The sequence below is a fragment of the Bactrocera dorsalis genome, chromosome 2 (genome assembly GCF_023373825.1).
Source record: "Bactrocera dorsalis isolate Fly_Bdor chromosome 2, ASM2337382v1, whole genome shotgun sequence".
In the NCBI taxonomy this organism is placed as follows: Eukaryota; Metazoa; Arthropoda; class Insecta; order Diptera; family Tephritidae; genus Bactrocera; species Bactrocera dorsalis.
Window position 1 is genome coordinate 75,349,431 of NC_064304.1, and position 17,196 is coordinate 75,366,626.

A 17,196-nucleotide genomic window follows, 5' to 3' on the forward strand; every position below is an offset into this window, starting at 1 on the left:
ATGCAATACAACTATACATTCAGTAACGAATTTTAAACCAAATGAAGTACTTTATAATAAAATAAACCATGAAAATTTGACAACAACTTTAAAGCAAGCACAGGAAAAAATGCTAACGTTTCATAATAAACATAGATCAGATAAGCAGTATCATCCCGGCCAAATCATTTACGAGAAAATAATAGGAGAGAGAAATAAATTACAACCGAGATATAAGAAACAGCAAGTTAAGGAAAATTTAGAGAATAAAATAATAATTAATAATAGAAATAGAATTATTCATAAATATAATATAAAATCATAATTATTATAGGTTTCCAAAATGATCATTTTAATTTTGACTGCACTAATCAGCTCAGCAACCGCTGATATTATAGACTACACCCGACAAGAGTACGTACATACATATCGAAAATGGAGATATTTCCATTTAAGAGGAATACGGAGACCTGTTTCACATTACTAATTTATCTTATTTTGAAAATATAATAGTAGACGAAAATAGAAATTTGTACAGTAATAGCGAACACAATCATGACAGCCTAGGAATTATTACACGGGAAACAGAATCTGAAATTTTGATAATAAAAAATTTATTAGAACAATGAAAACAAACCAATTTTAGGCAAAAAAGGGGTATAAATGAATTAGGAACTCTTTGGAAATTGATAGCTGGTACACCAGACCATGACGACTTTGTAAAAATTAATGACAAATTGGACGAACTGGTAGTAAATAACAATAAACAATTCACAACAAATTCAGAATTTTTTTTAAAATAATAACAGAATTAACTGACACAGTAAATAATATTAAAGGTGATACCACAAACAGGAAAATAAAAAGAAAACGAAATCAATAAGTTATACATAAACTGCAAAATTTAATAAATACAATAACTTTTGGTAAAATTGGAATTTTAAATCCAACAATTTTACACTTTGATGAACTAAAAAACATAACATATTACCAACACGGTATAATGACAATAACAGTTGTAATGGACATTTCTAAATTTAAAATAGTCCAAATGGATACCTACATAATTATAATTTATATAAAATACCCTAAAATAGAACTAACATGTAAGTACTACGATGTAAGAACTATAGCTCAATTAGATGGTAAGCTTATTATTGACAAGAACGTAATATACTGTAATAATATTTTTTTTAATATTCAGAATTGTAAAACAGAAATTTCAAAAACCTATTGTAAACTAAATAAGAAAAGCACGTGTTTGTCAGAAATTTTAAACAAAAAACTAGGAAAATGTAATAAATTAAAAGAAAAAAACTTACGAATTGAAGAAATTAAATCAGGAGCGATATTAGTTTCAGGAAAAAATATTTTAGATAATCAAATATTGAATTGAACATATTTAATAACATTTTAAAACTATACTGTAATAAATAATCAAACTTATGAAAACATTGAAATAAAAATTTGGAATTATTTTAAAAATAACCATGTAAATAATTTTGAAATTTTAGAATATATTGAAACAACCAATAAACTGTTATTATAAGATAATATAAATATTTTAGCAGAACGGAACAAGAACATAACAGTCCATTCACATTTTTGGTACACAACTTTAATCTTTGGAATAATTTTCATAACTTACTTAATACTAAAATTAAGAAAATCTCGCGAGATTCCCAAACTAATCGAAAATGCGCAACTTCAAGAAATCACATTTAATTCTCTTTTGGACCAAATATATAAATTAACAAAAAATAAAAGTGAGTCGGGGACGATTCATTTTAGGAAGGGGGGAGTTAACGACAGCCTCCGCATAACAACCTTATCGTAACTATAAATAAAATTGAATCTTTGCACTTTGCAATTAATTAAAAATCTTAATTAACGTTTTTGATGACTTAAGAATTCAATATGCTTTTTCCGTTCTGAATCCAATAATCCATTTTTATCAAAACTATATCGCTCGCCCTCACAAGAAGGCATAACAATAACAATTGTAAAGAAAATGGAAAGGAATATGCTGTAACAGCTAATATTGGAATTAACTCTTTGTTCTGGATTCAATTAAGCTGATGCTTACACTTCAGCTTTAGCTTTAAGATAATAAGCCCAAAATGTATAAATATTACCATTTCAGAAATAAAGATTTGATTTGTATCTGGCAATCCACGGGAATCACACGTATTTTTATTTCATCCGCGCTTTCGCGGATATAATATATATATTTTTTTAGAATTCTCTCGTCGCGGGAATTAATTTGCAGCCGGTTTATTACAGCGTTTTGTTGTGTGGCCAAGCATTTGGCAATTTCTGCACCTCATGGGGTTAGGATAGTATGGCTTGACTTTAGTAGTGTATCAAGATACTTCTAATTTTGTGGGTAATTGGTACAAATCAAATGTGAGGAGTACTACGCCTGTTCAAATATCATTGAACATGCTTACTTATCAGCAAAGCCGAAATTCTACTAAATATAATTATCTAGTTATTTATATACATACATACATACATACATAATGCATTTACATGCAATGCACATCTAATAATAATAAAAATGCATGGGTAGACACAAGTCAGAAATTTACAAAAGAGATAACATCACACACACACACACACATATGTATTAAATTGTACACCTGAAAACAACACCATGTCAAGCAGGAAGAGTTCTTGTAGTATTCGCGCTGAGCGAATTTGGTTATTGTACCTACAGTGGCTTAGAAGATATGTACATGAAACTATACATTATAGAGGGCGGGGTCACGCCCAGTTATTATACTCTCGCAACAAAGTTGCTAAGGAGAGTATTATAGTTTTGTTCACATAACGGTTGTTTGTAAGTCCTAAAACTAAAAGAGTCAGATGTAGGGTTATATATACCAAAGTGATCAGGGGACGGGTAGAGTTGAAATCCGGATGTCTGTCTGTCCGTCCGTCCGTCCGTGCAAGCTGTAACTTGAGTAAAAATTGAGATATCATGATGAAACTTGGTACACGTATTTCTTGGCTCCATAAGAAAGTTAAATTCGAAGATGGGCACAATCGGCCCACTGCCACGCCCACAAACTGGCGAAAACTGAAAACCTATAAAGTGTCATAACTAAGAAATAAATAAAGATATTAAAGTGAAATTTGGCACAAAGGATCGCATTAGGGAAGGGCATATCTGGACGTAATTTTTTTGGAAAAGTGTGCGCGGCCCCGCCCCCTACTAAGTTTTTTGTACATATCTCGGAAACTGCTATAGCTATGTCAACCAAACTCTATAGAGTCGTTTCCTTCAGGCCCATATACAGTTCAAAAATGGAAGAAATGGGATTATCGTTAACCGACTAACAAAAAACGTCAGAAACACTAAATTTTACGGAAGAAATGACAGAAGGAAGCTGCACCTAGGCTTTTTTTAAAAATTGAAAATGGGCGTGGCGTCGCCCACTTATGGACCAAAAACCATACCTCAGGAACTACTAATCTAATTAATTTTACAGCAAAATAAAAAAATATGTAAATGACGGATAATGAAATCTCGATTATCACTTTATCATGCGAGAGTATAAAATGTTCGGTGACACCCGAACTTAGCCCTTCCTTACTTGTTTAAACTTTCTTTCACCCAGGTGCCCCTGCCTACTTCGCTTGCTCTTGCAAGATTGCAGGATGACACAAAAGGCAAAAATCATATACCGAAATATGCAAGGCCAAGAGAGCACCCATCTAGATTCGGTCAATTTATTGAGAATGACTATTGTGCATGACTATTGTGGATTAGCGCACATTCTGTATTCGTTATTACAAAAAAACTGTAACAAATCTTTATAATTTAAGTAGAAACTTTAAAATCTATTTAAAACAAACCTTCCTCAACAATTTAACGGCGTAATATTTCTTTATGTAAAATGACCGCTAAAACAGGGTTGCAATTATATTTTTACGTGTCATTGCACGGAAATAAACATGGTTTTGGTCTGACATATTTTTCAACCATTTCAAATATTTTTCTGCGTGTCTTTGTTGATGTGCCGTTGCATCAAGAGGAAAATTCTGCAATTCTTGCACCGTGCAAGGGGTTTTGCAAGAGCAAGAGAATACCCCTAATATCTTAATTTGGAGCTTAGTTATAGCACTTTATAGGTTTTCAGTCAATGGCGATTTGTGGGCGTGGCAATGGTCTGATTAAGCCCATCTACGAACTCGAACTCTTTTGTACTAAGAAACCTGCATACCAAGTTTCATCATAATATCTCAATTTGTACTCAAGTTACAGCTTGCACGGAGTGACGGACAGACAGAGAGTCAACTGGATTTCAACTTTTCCTGTCACCCTGATCATTTATACATTTGTATATTTATAACCTTATATCTATCTCCATTATTTTTAGGTGTTACGTCAACCGTTACGAGAACAAAAATATAATACTCTGCAGCAACTGGTTGCAAGAGTATAAAAATTCAAATATGTATGTGTTACTTTTGGACACCCTAGGAAGGCCTTCGTCAATTATGAGTCCTGACAAATATTTATGGGACGACCAAGTGAAACTAAACTGCAATTTCACAGAACACAAAACCATACCACAACCTAATTACAAGTAGCAAAACAAAAATGGTCACTCTAAAAACTCCTTGTCCACCACGAATTGCGTTATTGCCAAGTTAATATCCACAATGCATACCCATTGCAATATGGCAAACTTTAAATAATAACACTTATAACTATATTCAATCGTATGTACCAGAAAGTAAAAAGATCGACACATTTCGTTCAATATTACATCATAGATAAATTTTCAAATTATAAACAAAAACTCACAAAGAAAGTTAAGGGTTCCCAAAGCGATACAGTGACGCACATATGCTTACAAAAAGAAAAGCTCGCTCTAATCCCAGCTAGAACAGTGACGGTAACGTTACTTAGTGACATGACGGTAACGCGTGCCAGTTTAATTGTCACTTTTTCCTATCACGTTCTTAAGGGCGAATCAAAAAAGCTCCCAAAACTTTTGTATACATGTGTGATCTTTTATCACCTTCTCACTCGCATATTTTCTGCTGTAATAAAACTATATCCTTCTTTCTCACTTCTTCTTCTTAATTGGCGTAGACACCGCTTACGCGATTATAGCCGAGTTAACAACCGCGCGCCAGTCGTTTCTTTTTTTCGCTACGTGGCGCCAATTGGATATTCCAAGCGAAGCCAGGTCCTTCACCACTTGGTCCTTCCAACGGAGTGGAGGTCTTCCTCTTCCTCTGCTTCCCCCGGCGGGTACTGCGTCGAATACTTTCAGAGCTGGAGTGTTTTCATCCATCCGGACAACATGACCTAGCCAGCGTAGCCGCTGTCTTTTAATTCGCTGAACTATGTCAATGTCGTCGTATATCTCGTACAGCTCATCGTTCCATCGAATGCGATATTCGCCGTGGCCAACGCGCAAAGGACCATAAATCTTTCGCAGAATTTTTCTCTCGAAAACTCGCAACGTCGACTCATCCGCTGTTGACATCGTCCAAGCCTCCGCACCATACAGCAGGATGGGAATTATGAGAGACTTATAGAGTTTGGTTTTTGTCTGTCGAGAGAGGACTTTGCTTCTCAATTGCCTACTCAGTCCGAAGTAGCACCTGTTGGCAAGAGTTATCCTGCGTTGGATTTCTAGGCTGACATTGTTGGTGGTGTTTACGCTGGTTCCAAGATAGACGAAATTATCTACAACTTCAAAGTTATGACTGTCAACAGTGACGTGAGTGCCAAGTCGCGAGTGCGACGACTGTTTGTTTGATGACAGGAGATATTTCGTCTTGCCCTCGTTCACTGCCAGACCCATTCGTTTTGCTTCCTTGTCCAGCCTGGAGAAAGCAGAACTAACGGCGCGGGTGTTGAGGCCGATGATATCAATATCATCGGCATACGCCAGCAGCTGTACACTCTTATAGAAGATTGTACCTGCTCGATTAAGTTCTGCAGCTCGAACTATTTTCTCCAGCAGCAGATTGAAAAAGTCGCACGATAGGGAGTCGCCTTGTCTGAAACCTCGTTTGGTATCGAACGGCTCGGAGAGGTTCTTCCCGATCCTGACGGAGCTTTTGGTGCCACTCAACGTCAGTTTACACAGCCGTATCAGTTTTGCGGGGATACCAAATTCAGACATCGCGGCATAAAGGCAGCTCCTTTTCGTGCTGTCGAAAGCAGCTTTGAAATCGACGAAGAGGTGGTGTGTGTCGATTCTCCTTTCACGGGTCTTTTCCAAGATTTGGCGCATGGTGAATATCTGGTCGGTTGTTGATTTGCCAGGTCTAAAGCCACACTGATAAGGTCCAATCAGTTCGTTGACGGTGGGCTTTAATCTTTCACACAATACGCTCGATAGAACCTTATATGCGATGTTGAGGAGGCTAATCCCACGGTAGTTGGCGCAGATTGTGGGGTCTCCTTTTTTATGGATTGGGCATAGCACACTTAAATTCCAGTCGTTGGGCATGCTTTCGTCCGACCATATTTTACAAAGAAGCTGATGCATGCTCCTTATCAGTTCTTCGCCGCCGTGTTTGAATAGCTCGGCCGGCAATCCATCGGCCCCTGCCGCTTTGTTGTTCTTCAGGCGGGTGATTGCTATTCGAACTTCTTCATGGTCGGGTAATGGAACGTCTGCTCCATCGTCATCGATTGGGGAATCGGGTTCGCCTTCTCCCGGTGTTGTGCTTTCACTGCCATTCAGCAGGCTGGAGAAGTGTTCCCTCCATAGTCTAAGTATGCTCTGGGCATCGGTAACTAGATCACCTTTGGGGGTTCTACAAGAGTATGCTCCGGTCTTGAAACCTTCTGTAAGCCGCCGCATTTTTTCGTAGAATTTTCGAGCATAACCCCTGTCGGCCAGCTTATCAAGCTGTTTGTACTCACGCATTTCGGCCTCTTTCTTCTTCTGTCTGCAAATGCGTCTCGCTTCCATCTTCAACTCTCGGTATCTATCCCATCCCGCACGTGTTGTGGTCGATCGTAACGTTGCGAGGTAGGCAGCCTGTTTTCTCTCCGCTGCGACACGGCACTCCTCGTCGTACCAGCTATTCTTTTGCACTTTCCGAAAACCAATGGTTTCGGTTGCAGCTGTACGTAAGGAGTTTGAAATGCCGTCCCACAGTTCCCTTATACCGAATTGTTGATGAGTGCTCTCAGAGAGCAGGAGTGCAAGCCGAGTAGAAAAACGTTCGGCTGTCTGTTGTGATTGCAGCTTCTCGACGTCGAACCTTCCTTGTGTTTGTTGGCGTGCGTTTTTTGCTGCACAGAGGCGGGTGCGAATTTTGGCTGCAACAATATAGTGGTCCGAGTCTATGTTAGGACCTCGGAGCGCACGCACATCTAAAACACTGGAGACGTGTCTTCCGTCTATCACAACATGATCGATCTGGTTGGTGTTTTTTCGATCCGGAGACAGCCAGGTAGCTTGATGTATCTTCTTATGCTGGAATCTAGTACTACAGATAACCATATTTCGGGCCCCGGCGAAGTCGATCAGCCTCAACCCATTTGGGGATGTTTCGTCGTGGAGGCTGAATTTACCGACCGTAGTGCCAAAGATACCTTCTTTGCCCACCCTGGCGTTAAAGTCGCCAAGCACGATTTTGACATCGTGGCGGGGGCATCTCTCATAAGTGCGCTCCAAGCACTCATAAAAGGCATCTTTGGTCACATCGTCCTTCTCTTCCGTCGGGGCGTGGGCGCAAATCAGCGATATGTTGAAGAACCTCGCTTTGATGCGGATTGTGGCTAGACGTTCATTCACCGCAGTGAATGATAGTACTCGGCGACGGAGTCTCTCTCCCACCACGAATCCAACACCAAACTTGCGCTCCTTTATATGGCCACTGTAGTAAATGTCACAAGGACCTACTTGTCTCTGTCCTTGTCCCGTCCATCGCATTTCTTGGACGGCGGTGATGTCAGCCTTTATTTTCACGAGGACATCAACCAGCTGGGCAGCGGCACCTTCCCAATTAAGGGACCGGACATTCCAGGTGCATGCCCTCAATTCGTAATCCTTATTTCGTTTGCCATGGTCGTCATCAAAAGGGGGGTCACTCATCCGAGGCTTGTTGTTCCTTTTCATTGGGGGTGTTTTTTTACGTGGCGGGTCCCAAACCTAGCGCACAACCCTATGCAGGGGATGTTTCGCCTTCTCACGTTAGCTCGCCTTCAAACGGATGTTCTTAGGCTACCCAGAGGATACTTGGTCAAAGACCGGAAGTCGTGAGCTGCTTGAGTCATATGCAAAAGAATCGTTTCTGGCCACTCCCAAGTGAATGGCGATCAGAGAACTTTCCTCACTTGCGTGAACTTCTACACATGACTCCATCCTCCCCTTCTTTCTCACACTTTCATTAAATTTGGGACAAATCGACAAAACTTCTTTCAGGAAAGCGTGAAGGTGCATTCTGCAATAGCCTAGTGGGTAAGCCACTCGCTTACCATTCCCTCAGTCTAGAGTTCGAAACCCGAAATTTTTTTTTTTTAATTAAAATGTTTTTATTAATTTCATTAATATTTTTTATATTATAATTTTTTGAATTTAAGAAACTAAAAATAATCCATAATATTATATTTTTCTAATTACATTAGATTACTTTAAATTCATTTTTATAAATATTTTTAAGAAAAATTTAATTACATATGGGGTACTCACAACCTGTCGTAAAGCATCGTAAAATCGTAAAATTATAAATTTTTACACTTGTTTAAAAAAATTGTTGTTGGATTTCATACAAAAATGAGTTTACACATTTACAATTTTCAATGCTATGTTTTCGAATCGTTATAACTTACAACTTTATGAGACTTGTGAATTGCACAATAGTAAGAAATAGATTTTTAAAATAAACATTCATATTAAAATTATTATAGTTACACTATTAAAATTCATTTTTATAAATATTTTTAAGAAAAATTTAATTACATAATAAGATATATATTTTTAAAATAAACATTCATATTAAAGCTATTATAGTTACACTATTAAAATTCATTTTTGTTTATATGTACATTCTTAAATCCTACAACATTTTTTTTAAATTATTATCTATTTGGATTCGTTCGATTCCTCACACAGCTTTTCGCTTCCTGTATTTCTTTTGTTTGTACCTATGGTGGCTCATCTCGATGGACTTCCGAATTTGTTTTTCGAAATTCGCCAGTCCACAAGTAACGAAAAAATCTAATAAATTATAATGAAGAGACAAATTAAAACACATCCTCTTAATTAAATATGTATGTATATATTAAATTACCATATAATATGTTAGATGCCAGTAGAAATTTCGATAGGGGTTGTTTCCCTCCTCTACCGTCCCAGTTACACAAAAACAAAAATTCATCAGTGTATATATGTCTCAGCACATCATGTAAATTATCTGAATTTCCCTTTGTTTTTAAAATAAACTGTTTCTGTAAATTGAAAATATTTAGCAAAAGTTTAAATAATATTTATTGAAAAAAAATGTATACATTACTAACCGTTGCAGTAGCAAATTCCTCGCATTTCAGTTTCTCGTCCATTTCGAATGCTGCAGCTATCGTTGTTATTGGAAGCGTGGAGGCAACTTCGGTTTGCATACTATCTATTTCTTCACCAGTCAGTCGGCATACTGAATGGTGAATTTTTCTAATTAAAACCTTACATTCGCGCACAGTTTTTTGTTGGGCCATTTCTTCGCTTTTATGAATTATCTGTACAGAGATATGTATGTATGCAGTTAGAGGATACAATAACAAAACAATACGTTCTCTATATTGATGAATACTTATAGAACAATATAAACTTACATTTTCTTTCACATAGCTGTCCATCTTTTTCTCCATATTGGATACTCTTGTCGTCAATACTTCTAACTGTGCAGAAATAGTTTTTAACATATTAAAAACTTCTGAAAAAAGTTATAAACATAATAGAGAACAATACATTTTAGAAAAGTATTGGATTACCATTTCCATCCACAGCCAAATTGTTTTCATTTCGTTTTGCCTCCGAGTTGTAGCAACCAGAAATATCAAATTTTTTGCACTTCAATGTCAGTTGTTCTACATTAACAAGTGTGTACAGATAAAGTGAAAACTAAAACGACAAATTTATATGTACATACCTTTTACAGGAGTTGAAGACGTTGTTGGGAATTCTTCAAAATCAATTGTATCAAAGAGCGCTGGTGAATCCATCTGTTCGTAAAATAAAAAATTGGCAGTATCAAAATTCTTTTAAATAATTCATATCATGAAATAAAATACATTCGGAAAATACCACAATTACTTTAAATAGTACTAATTTGAAAATTCATGGAATAGATGATGTAAAATTGGTATAAGAAGAAACTTTCCTTCATGTGGAATACAAAAATATTTATAAACTATATCATCTTTTTCGATTTTAAACAATTGTGCATCTAATTTATTTGCCAACAAAGATCCACTTGGAATCGTTTGAATATTTACCTTTTTTCGGCTGGTACCTAGGAGGCTTTTAGCCGTTAAAGGTAAATCAGTGCAACCTATTTTTCGCAGCGTTTGCAACAGATCGCTCAATGTATTGTGGGATACCCTATTTCTTAAAGCCCATGCTTTTAATTCTAAGCAAAATATATTATTTTCTATCATTTTTAAATTTACACTATCACTATCACTGCTTAGCGAAAAATCAAGGGAGCTTTCTAAACTGCACCCCTCCACAATAGGATCAAATTCAGAATTTATATCTTTTTCAGAAAAGTTCATAAACTGAGAAGCACTAAGATTAAAGGCCTTTTTTCTCGGCTCATATAAGTACTGAATGTATTTTTTTTCATTTTAATTGTTATGTTTGCTACTTACCCTTTTCTCACACACGTTTGTAGTAACCACTTAAAAATTCTTTAATCAAATGTTATATACAAATTTTATAACAAGCAAATTTATTTAATTCCACAAAATGAAAACTTTTTATTGCGACGCGTTCATAAAATAAATCGTTTTTCTTTGAATTCAATTAGTCTCAACGAACAAGCAAACGTCAAATTCACGGTATCATGCCGTACGCTTTCACATCCATTGTTTTCAATAAGCAATGACAGCTAAAAAATCAGTTTGTCTTCTTTTGTTTTATTTTTCTTAACATCTGTTGAGTGAAGAGCGTGTAATATAAAACAAGCAAAAGACACAATTGATTGATCTCTTACTCACTTGACAGAATTGTGAGGGTGTGTTAGTGACACGCAGGTTTTGCTGGGATCGCATCTATCCAAGCGCGCCACATATGAGTGAATTATGGGAATCAGCTATAATAAGCTTCAAATTAATTTTGAATCGAAGCCGTTCTCCGTTCACGGCCACTCTCGTTATTTAATTCTATAGTCCTAACTCCAGGGTCGTGGAGTACTCTCTGGCCATATCTGAGAAACGGCGTGGAGTTGCTATCCAGAAAAGGCAAATTATAAACAATCGGCTTACCAAACCGATAAAATAAGATATTGTAAATGACCGTTAATAAATAAAGAAGTTATTCGGGGTCCAATGTCAAAATTTTAGGTTTTTTGGATTTTTCTCAAAAACGGTTAGTTTTATCGAAAAAGTACCCCAGAACAAGGTTGTAGATCTTAAAATTCTCTATACAAAAATACCGATGATTTTTTTTCTAAGACTCACGATTTCCCAAATTCTTGTAAGAATAACCTTCTACATAATGTGCACACATTTCCACACAACCTCTGAGGTAGTTTACCCGGTGCGGTTTTTTAACATGGTTTAACTGGTAGGTCTCTTCCACGAACCTTTTTAACGTTATTTTCAGGAACAATACATATTTAATAGTATTAAAATTATTGATATTGTTTATTGAGTTTAACTGTCGTCCTAATTCCTTTTTGTTTCTTTAATCTGACTCATATTCAACTTCAACAATCTTGTTTTCTTCTTCGTCTTCTTCTTCCTGTTGCTCAATATTCAGAAATTGTTGAAATGATGATGAGTCATTTGTCTCTTCATCAAAATCACATGAATCTTCCTCTTATGTATTTAATTGGATATTCGAGCAAGACAGACCTTGGCAATTGCTACAAGCTGGAGAACACTGTAACCCTACTTTTCTGCTTCTAGGCCGAACAGCAGTCATTATGCTATGACTAATAATTTTGCAGAATAACTTTAAATGATCCAAATTATGGCACTTGTTTTTAAGAATGACTTGTTCCAAAAAAAGATAATGATTCGGGAATATCGTTATTTATACTTCTTAAAACATTCTACCCGGTGGCGGGTACATAGTATTATCAAACACACAGCTTTGGATATTTTCTCTAATAATTTCTGCTGTAGCTTTCAAAGTTTTTAACCGTTTTTCCTTGTCGTTTAAGTTTTTGTTATCAGACCAGGCTTGACTTAAAATGTCTTGACAATTGTCTACAAAAAAAATAAATATTAACTTTCCAGGCTTCTCTGTAATAATAATTCCATGCTTTAGTTTCAATTGTATTTTGATAATCCTGTTTTCTAAAGCTACATTTTGACATACATTAATCAATTCATCCAACGAAAACAGACAACCATCACTACTATGAAATTAAAAATTTCCTCCATTGCAGAATTTATAGCCTTTGAGGACGGCCAATTTTACCGCCATTATTAGGTCTCAGGAAGGATTTGCAACAACTGTCATTGCGTCTGCAGAGACTAAATCAAACTCAAAATTAATACGTGCAAAGATAGCTTTGATACCTCATCAGAACGATCTTTAGCTAATTTTAAAATGGAATCTTTAAATGTAAGAGTAGAAACTTTATGAATTTTCCGGCGATAATTAAGCGTTTTCTTCTTCTCTACTTCGTCATCGCCACAAAATAAGCAGTGTTCTTTAAAACAAAAGCCGGACTCACTTACTCGCGCTCTAGTACGAGGTGGACTTACTTTTGAATTACCGGCCTGTTCCTCCTCACGTTGTTTTTTAGCTGCAGAGATTAAAGTTTTCCGGGTGTATGATTTTCTACAATCCACGTGGATTGTAACGGACTATTGATTTTTTAATAATCAGTAAACTCATCACTTCTCGCGATACTTGCATTGATTGAAGTTGGCATTCCACGACTGACCACAACAGTCTTCAGTCAAGAGTTTATTACAAATAAAGCAAAATTTTGACAACGTTTTGAAATATTGATCAGCACAAAATATAATTTTAAACTCTTGTAATAAATACGTACATATATTCACTTGAACTGCACGTTTCACACTAAAAAAAGCAGGTATATGAACAGCACCACACGCACAAGGGATGTTAGTGCCAGATGTTATTCAAGGCCACCCAAGGTGAGGGCATTCTGTTAGGGACTAATGGTCTTTTGAGAGTATATTCTCTTAGAATAGTATAATATACTATACACAAAAGAGACACATAGGCATTTTTGCTTGCTTCACCACCTGAATATGTGTATACGTGGCATATGTGTTCACATATATGTAGAAGGTGATTCTTACAAGGGACCATTTTTATAAAGAATTTTAAGATCTACAACTTTGCTCTGGGGTACTTTTTCGTTAAAACTAACCGTTTTTAAGAAAAATCCAAAAACCCTAAAATTTTGACATTTGACCCCGAATAACTTCTTTAGCGCACATGGGAGCGATGGGGACTTTTAACACTTTATTTCAGCTTTAGCGGAATTGTAGTTATTTCAATTGTCCAAATTGGCTGGACTTTTTAAGAAAAAATAGCATTTGTAAAAGGATAAAGATTTTCTTAATAAATTATGTACTATACTGTAGACTTGACTGACACGGGTATTTTTGTTTCAAATGTGCGTGATAACCATTTAAACAATTTCAATTTATACGTATAGTACATGGTTATTACTAACGTAAAAATGGAGATACTTATATACTGGGTACAAAGTTAGATACTTTTTATTTATATGTAAATGCAAGTACATAATTTTTCAAATGTCTTTAATTTTACTTAATTTTAGAAATACGTCACTTATCTCTTATCACCTCTCTACGAAGAGCTCACCAGGGAAGGGGACAATGGAAGCCATTGGAAAATTAAATTACGAAAATTAGCAAGGGAGTTCCTTTGCAAAGGTGGATATGAGCCGTGTATTCAAGAAGCGCGGTATACTTTTCAGAATTTAATGGATCAAAACATTCTAGAATTCGGAAAACGGTCAATACATCCTTTGAAAGTATTTTTATTCAATCTTTAATTAATTACTAAAATTTTATTTGTAGGCTTGAAAATCTGCATATTTGTCCAATTTTAAGATGGGGTACAATGGAAGAGTGGGAACTCATACTAAAGTATGTCATAAATTTTCCCGAAAATGGAATAAAGAGCGAAAGAACATTTCTACTGAAATCATTAGTTGGATGTCCGATGCAAGAAAATAAAATTCATCACTTACTAAATTTGACGCTATTACAAAACAACTCAGTATTCTCTAACGGGGATTTATTTATAATTATTAGAACATTAGCCAAGGAATCTGTGGGATATAAAACTCTTTTTGAGGTTCTGTCGAATAATTTTATGGAAATAAAAGTTCGGTAGGTAAAGGCAAATAAATAGGGTTGACTTAAATAAGAACACTTTTACTTAATTCACAGTTTTCAAAATGAAACCAATCTATGGGACAGTATAATAAGTTCGGCTACTGGAATGTTTATAACTCAGCAAGGGTATGACAAGGTTACACAACTATATAGAACATTCCGAGGATTTTTTAATAGCGCAGATCATATTATTCAAACATCTATGAGAAATATCAAGGAAGAAGTTAAATGGAGTAATGAAGCTATTCCGGACCTTGAGAAATGGCTTGACAATTATTTTAACAAAACACTTAAATAAGTTTTGCACTTAACAAAAAATAAATGATTAAACATTCAATTGAAAATTTCTATATCAGTTTTTGAAAAAAAGGTATACAATATATCTTCTAGTTTTTTATGTCCGAACTCCGTTTTGGAGTTTTTGTTAGTGTTACACCAGGACCGCATCCAACATTTCGGAAACGCCCGCTCCTGTTTTTTGAAAAGTGTATGTTCTAACTTGCTCTTCCTTTCACTCGGAACTCTTAATGTACCTTGGTCGTTGCTCAACACATATTCAGTATCGAACTATGTATATATCAACAGCAACCCCCAATGGTTTTGATTCTTTAACATTCATAAGAGTACACATAAATTTAAATTAAGACATTTTTTACATAGGCCCATAAAATTAAGAAGATTAATTATTAGATATTTTTTCTTATGTCTATCCGAAAGGTCTAGAACTAACTCTATATACATTGTTTCATGGATAGGTTGTGATCAGGAAAAGATTCTGCGAAACCTGTGCCGGGCACACGGCCCACGGTTTTAACGTGTTAGCGAATCGCTTTTAAAGTAAAAGATTGAAATGAAAACAAGATTGACACTGTTTTAAGTATTTTAATAAAAAAGAACAGGTACATAATAGAAACATAAATTACTTATTATTATCGGAGATGATTCCATTCCATTCCATAGCAAAATATGTTGTCGAGCCAGCAGGATTTCAGATTCTGGGGCAAAGTTGGGGTCGACAGACTCAATCTGAAATTCGAGCCCGATATAGTCACCCATATCTTTGTCAAACACACTCAAGTCGATCTTTATGTCATTGGCTAAATGAGCACCTGACCTCCCTCTAAATAAAACACACCTACACCCCACACATACACACCACATCTTCACCCCACACTACACACACCATACTCAACAAATTGGCATCATGCGCATCACATTTCATCCCACACTACACACCCCATTCTCAACACATCGGCATGATGCCCACCGCATAATCATCTACACCATACTTTCACACCACACCCGAGGACACCAGAACACAATTAACAAAAGAGACAGGCGGACGGCGCCGAGCCTCTTTGGTTCTCGATCCGTGCGCACATGCAGACGTCATTCCAACCGTTTCGTTTTTTCATCCAAGTGATTTTAAAATCCGTCAAAGGTGAGTACCGGTAGTGGCGAGTTTATCTAAAATTATATATGGTTTTAAAATCCGTCAGAGGTGAGTGCCGGTAGTGGCGAGTTTATCTAAAATTATATAGTCATAGTGTTTGTACAGCGGTTAGTTTACCAAATAACGCAGCCAGGCCTTGATAACTGACCTATATACGAAACCACTCAAGTAATTCGATTTATGAATTAGTTTCTTTTTTATGTTGATATTAAAAGCAAAATCGGCGTCTATCCGCCTCGGTAATTGCTGCACCATGTTGTTTACATCGACAGGTACATTGATTACCTGGACGACTATACCATAGTTACCTTCGTAGCGTAATCGAATTTGCATAAATGGTAACCGCGGTAAAATCAATCGAATGCTGATCGGGTCAATCAGCGGCAGCCTGCTCGGCCTGGAGGATAACGAAAACCGTTTGAGCGCGATAGAGTTGGGATTTTATTGGCATCTATCGATTTGCTACAGGTACTGCATAAGAAAAATTCCGTAACATTTTCAACGAGTAATTTTGTTTGAAGGAAAGATTTGTTGCGATGTTTCACTTTCGTTAAGTCTCTTTCGAACCAGAGTCGATCACAAACGTTGCAAGATAAACCAAACGGATTGGCTTCAATACCGCTTCGAAGCGTTTGTCCGCTGAACGCTAATGATTTTTGCATTGTTTCACTTCTACTGATATTGACATCTCTCAGTTACGTGGCAGATCCAATAGATATATCGATCGTACTCGCGAGGTCGGCGGCGGACATTGGGGTACCTATGCGTAGCTGAGGCCAACATAGCAAAAGTTTATATATTTATTATCACATTTTGGTTATTTTAAATATAAATTCTGCCCAAATTACACTTATTTTTGTATAAATCGATCGCTATGGCGGCCCATTCTTTTATTACATTTAAGTTGAAACCAATTTTGATTGCAGGATGTTGCTCACACTTCTGTCGGTCGTCTTCCTATATACTCGTACCTCGAGCAGAAGAAAAAAATACATGGAAATTAATAACGGGGTTAAGTTTTGGTATATTCTTACTACTGGCTATTCTGTAGTCCGAATTAATTGCAACTCTATAATCCGAATTGTCTGATGTGCTCATATAATCAATGGAATAAATGATTAACGGGAATTTTACGCTTTTTAACAGCATAGCTTTCATAAATGAAAGAGGGAATGCATATTTTGTCATTGTGTATCAGTTTTGCAAG

The 17,196-nt window shown here is 36.1% G+C and overlaps 3 protein-coding genes across 7 annotated transcripts in view; 1 reads left to right on the plus strand and 2 right to left on the minus strand.

Moving 5' to 3' along the window:
• Nucleotides 1-14,873, plus strand: part of LOC105224845 (aminopeptidase A) — a 230,691-nt gene extending 215,818 nt beyond the window's left edge. For all 3 annotated transcript variants that reach the window (XM_049449915.1, XM_049449917.1, XM_049449916.1), the window contains 3 exons: nt 13,954-14,150; nt 14,216-14,530; nt 14,591-14,873. In XM_049449915.1, coding sequence (XP_049305872.1) covers nt 13,954-14,150; nt 14,216-14,530; nt 14,591-14,834 — 756 coding nt within the window. In that variant the 3' untranslated portion in view covers nt 14,835-14,873. The remainder of the gene's footprint in view (nt 1-13,953; nt 14,151-14,215; nt 14,531-14,590) is intronic.
• The window catches only part of LOC105226404 (dnaJ homolog subfamily C member 16), a 623,397-nt gene that overhangs the window by 237,363 nt on the left and 368,838 nt on the right, over nt 1-17,196 (minus strand). The gene's annotated exons all lie outside the window — the stretch shown is intronic.
• Nucleotides 7,903-13,947, minus strand: LOC125776706 (uncharacterized). 3 transcript variants are annotated; one of them, XM_049450247.1, is made up of 7 exons: nt 11,180-13,947; nt 10,111-11,114; nt 9,953-10,048; nt 9,794-9,894; nt 9,485-9,697; nt 9,259-9,415; nt 7,903-9,185 (listed from the first exon to the last, which is right to left on the minus strand). In XM_049450247.1, exons 2-7 carry the CDS (start codon nt 10,181-10,183, stop codon nt 9,073-9,075), a joined length of 753 nt encoding a protein of 250 aa, XP_049306204.1. In that variant the 5' UTR covers nt 10,184-11,114; nt 11,180-13,947; the 3' UTR covers nt 7,903-9,072. The 3 variants fall into 3 exon arrangements, with proteins under 3 accessions (XP_049306204.1, XP_049306205.1, XP_049306203.1); XM_049450248.1 differs by having other exon boundaries at nt 9,794-9,891; nt 10,111-13,947; XM_049450246.1 differs by having other exon boundaries at nt 10,111-13,947.

Excerpts from the sequence above, each read along its gene's own strand:
- LOC125776706 (XM_049450247.1), bottom strand. The coding sequence starts at position 10,183 with ATGGATTCACCAGCGCTCTTTGATACAATTGATTTTGAAGAATTCCCA. Across the intron at positions 9,698-9,793 it reads ACAGCTATGTGAAAGAAAAT|ATAATTCATAAAAGCGAAGA; the intron begins GTAAGTTTATAT and ends ATCTCTGTACAG. Across the intron at positions 9,416-9,484 it reads AGGAATTTGCTACTGCAACG|AAACAGTTTATTTTAAAAAC; the intron begins GTTAGTAATGTA and ends TTCAATTTACAG.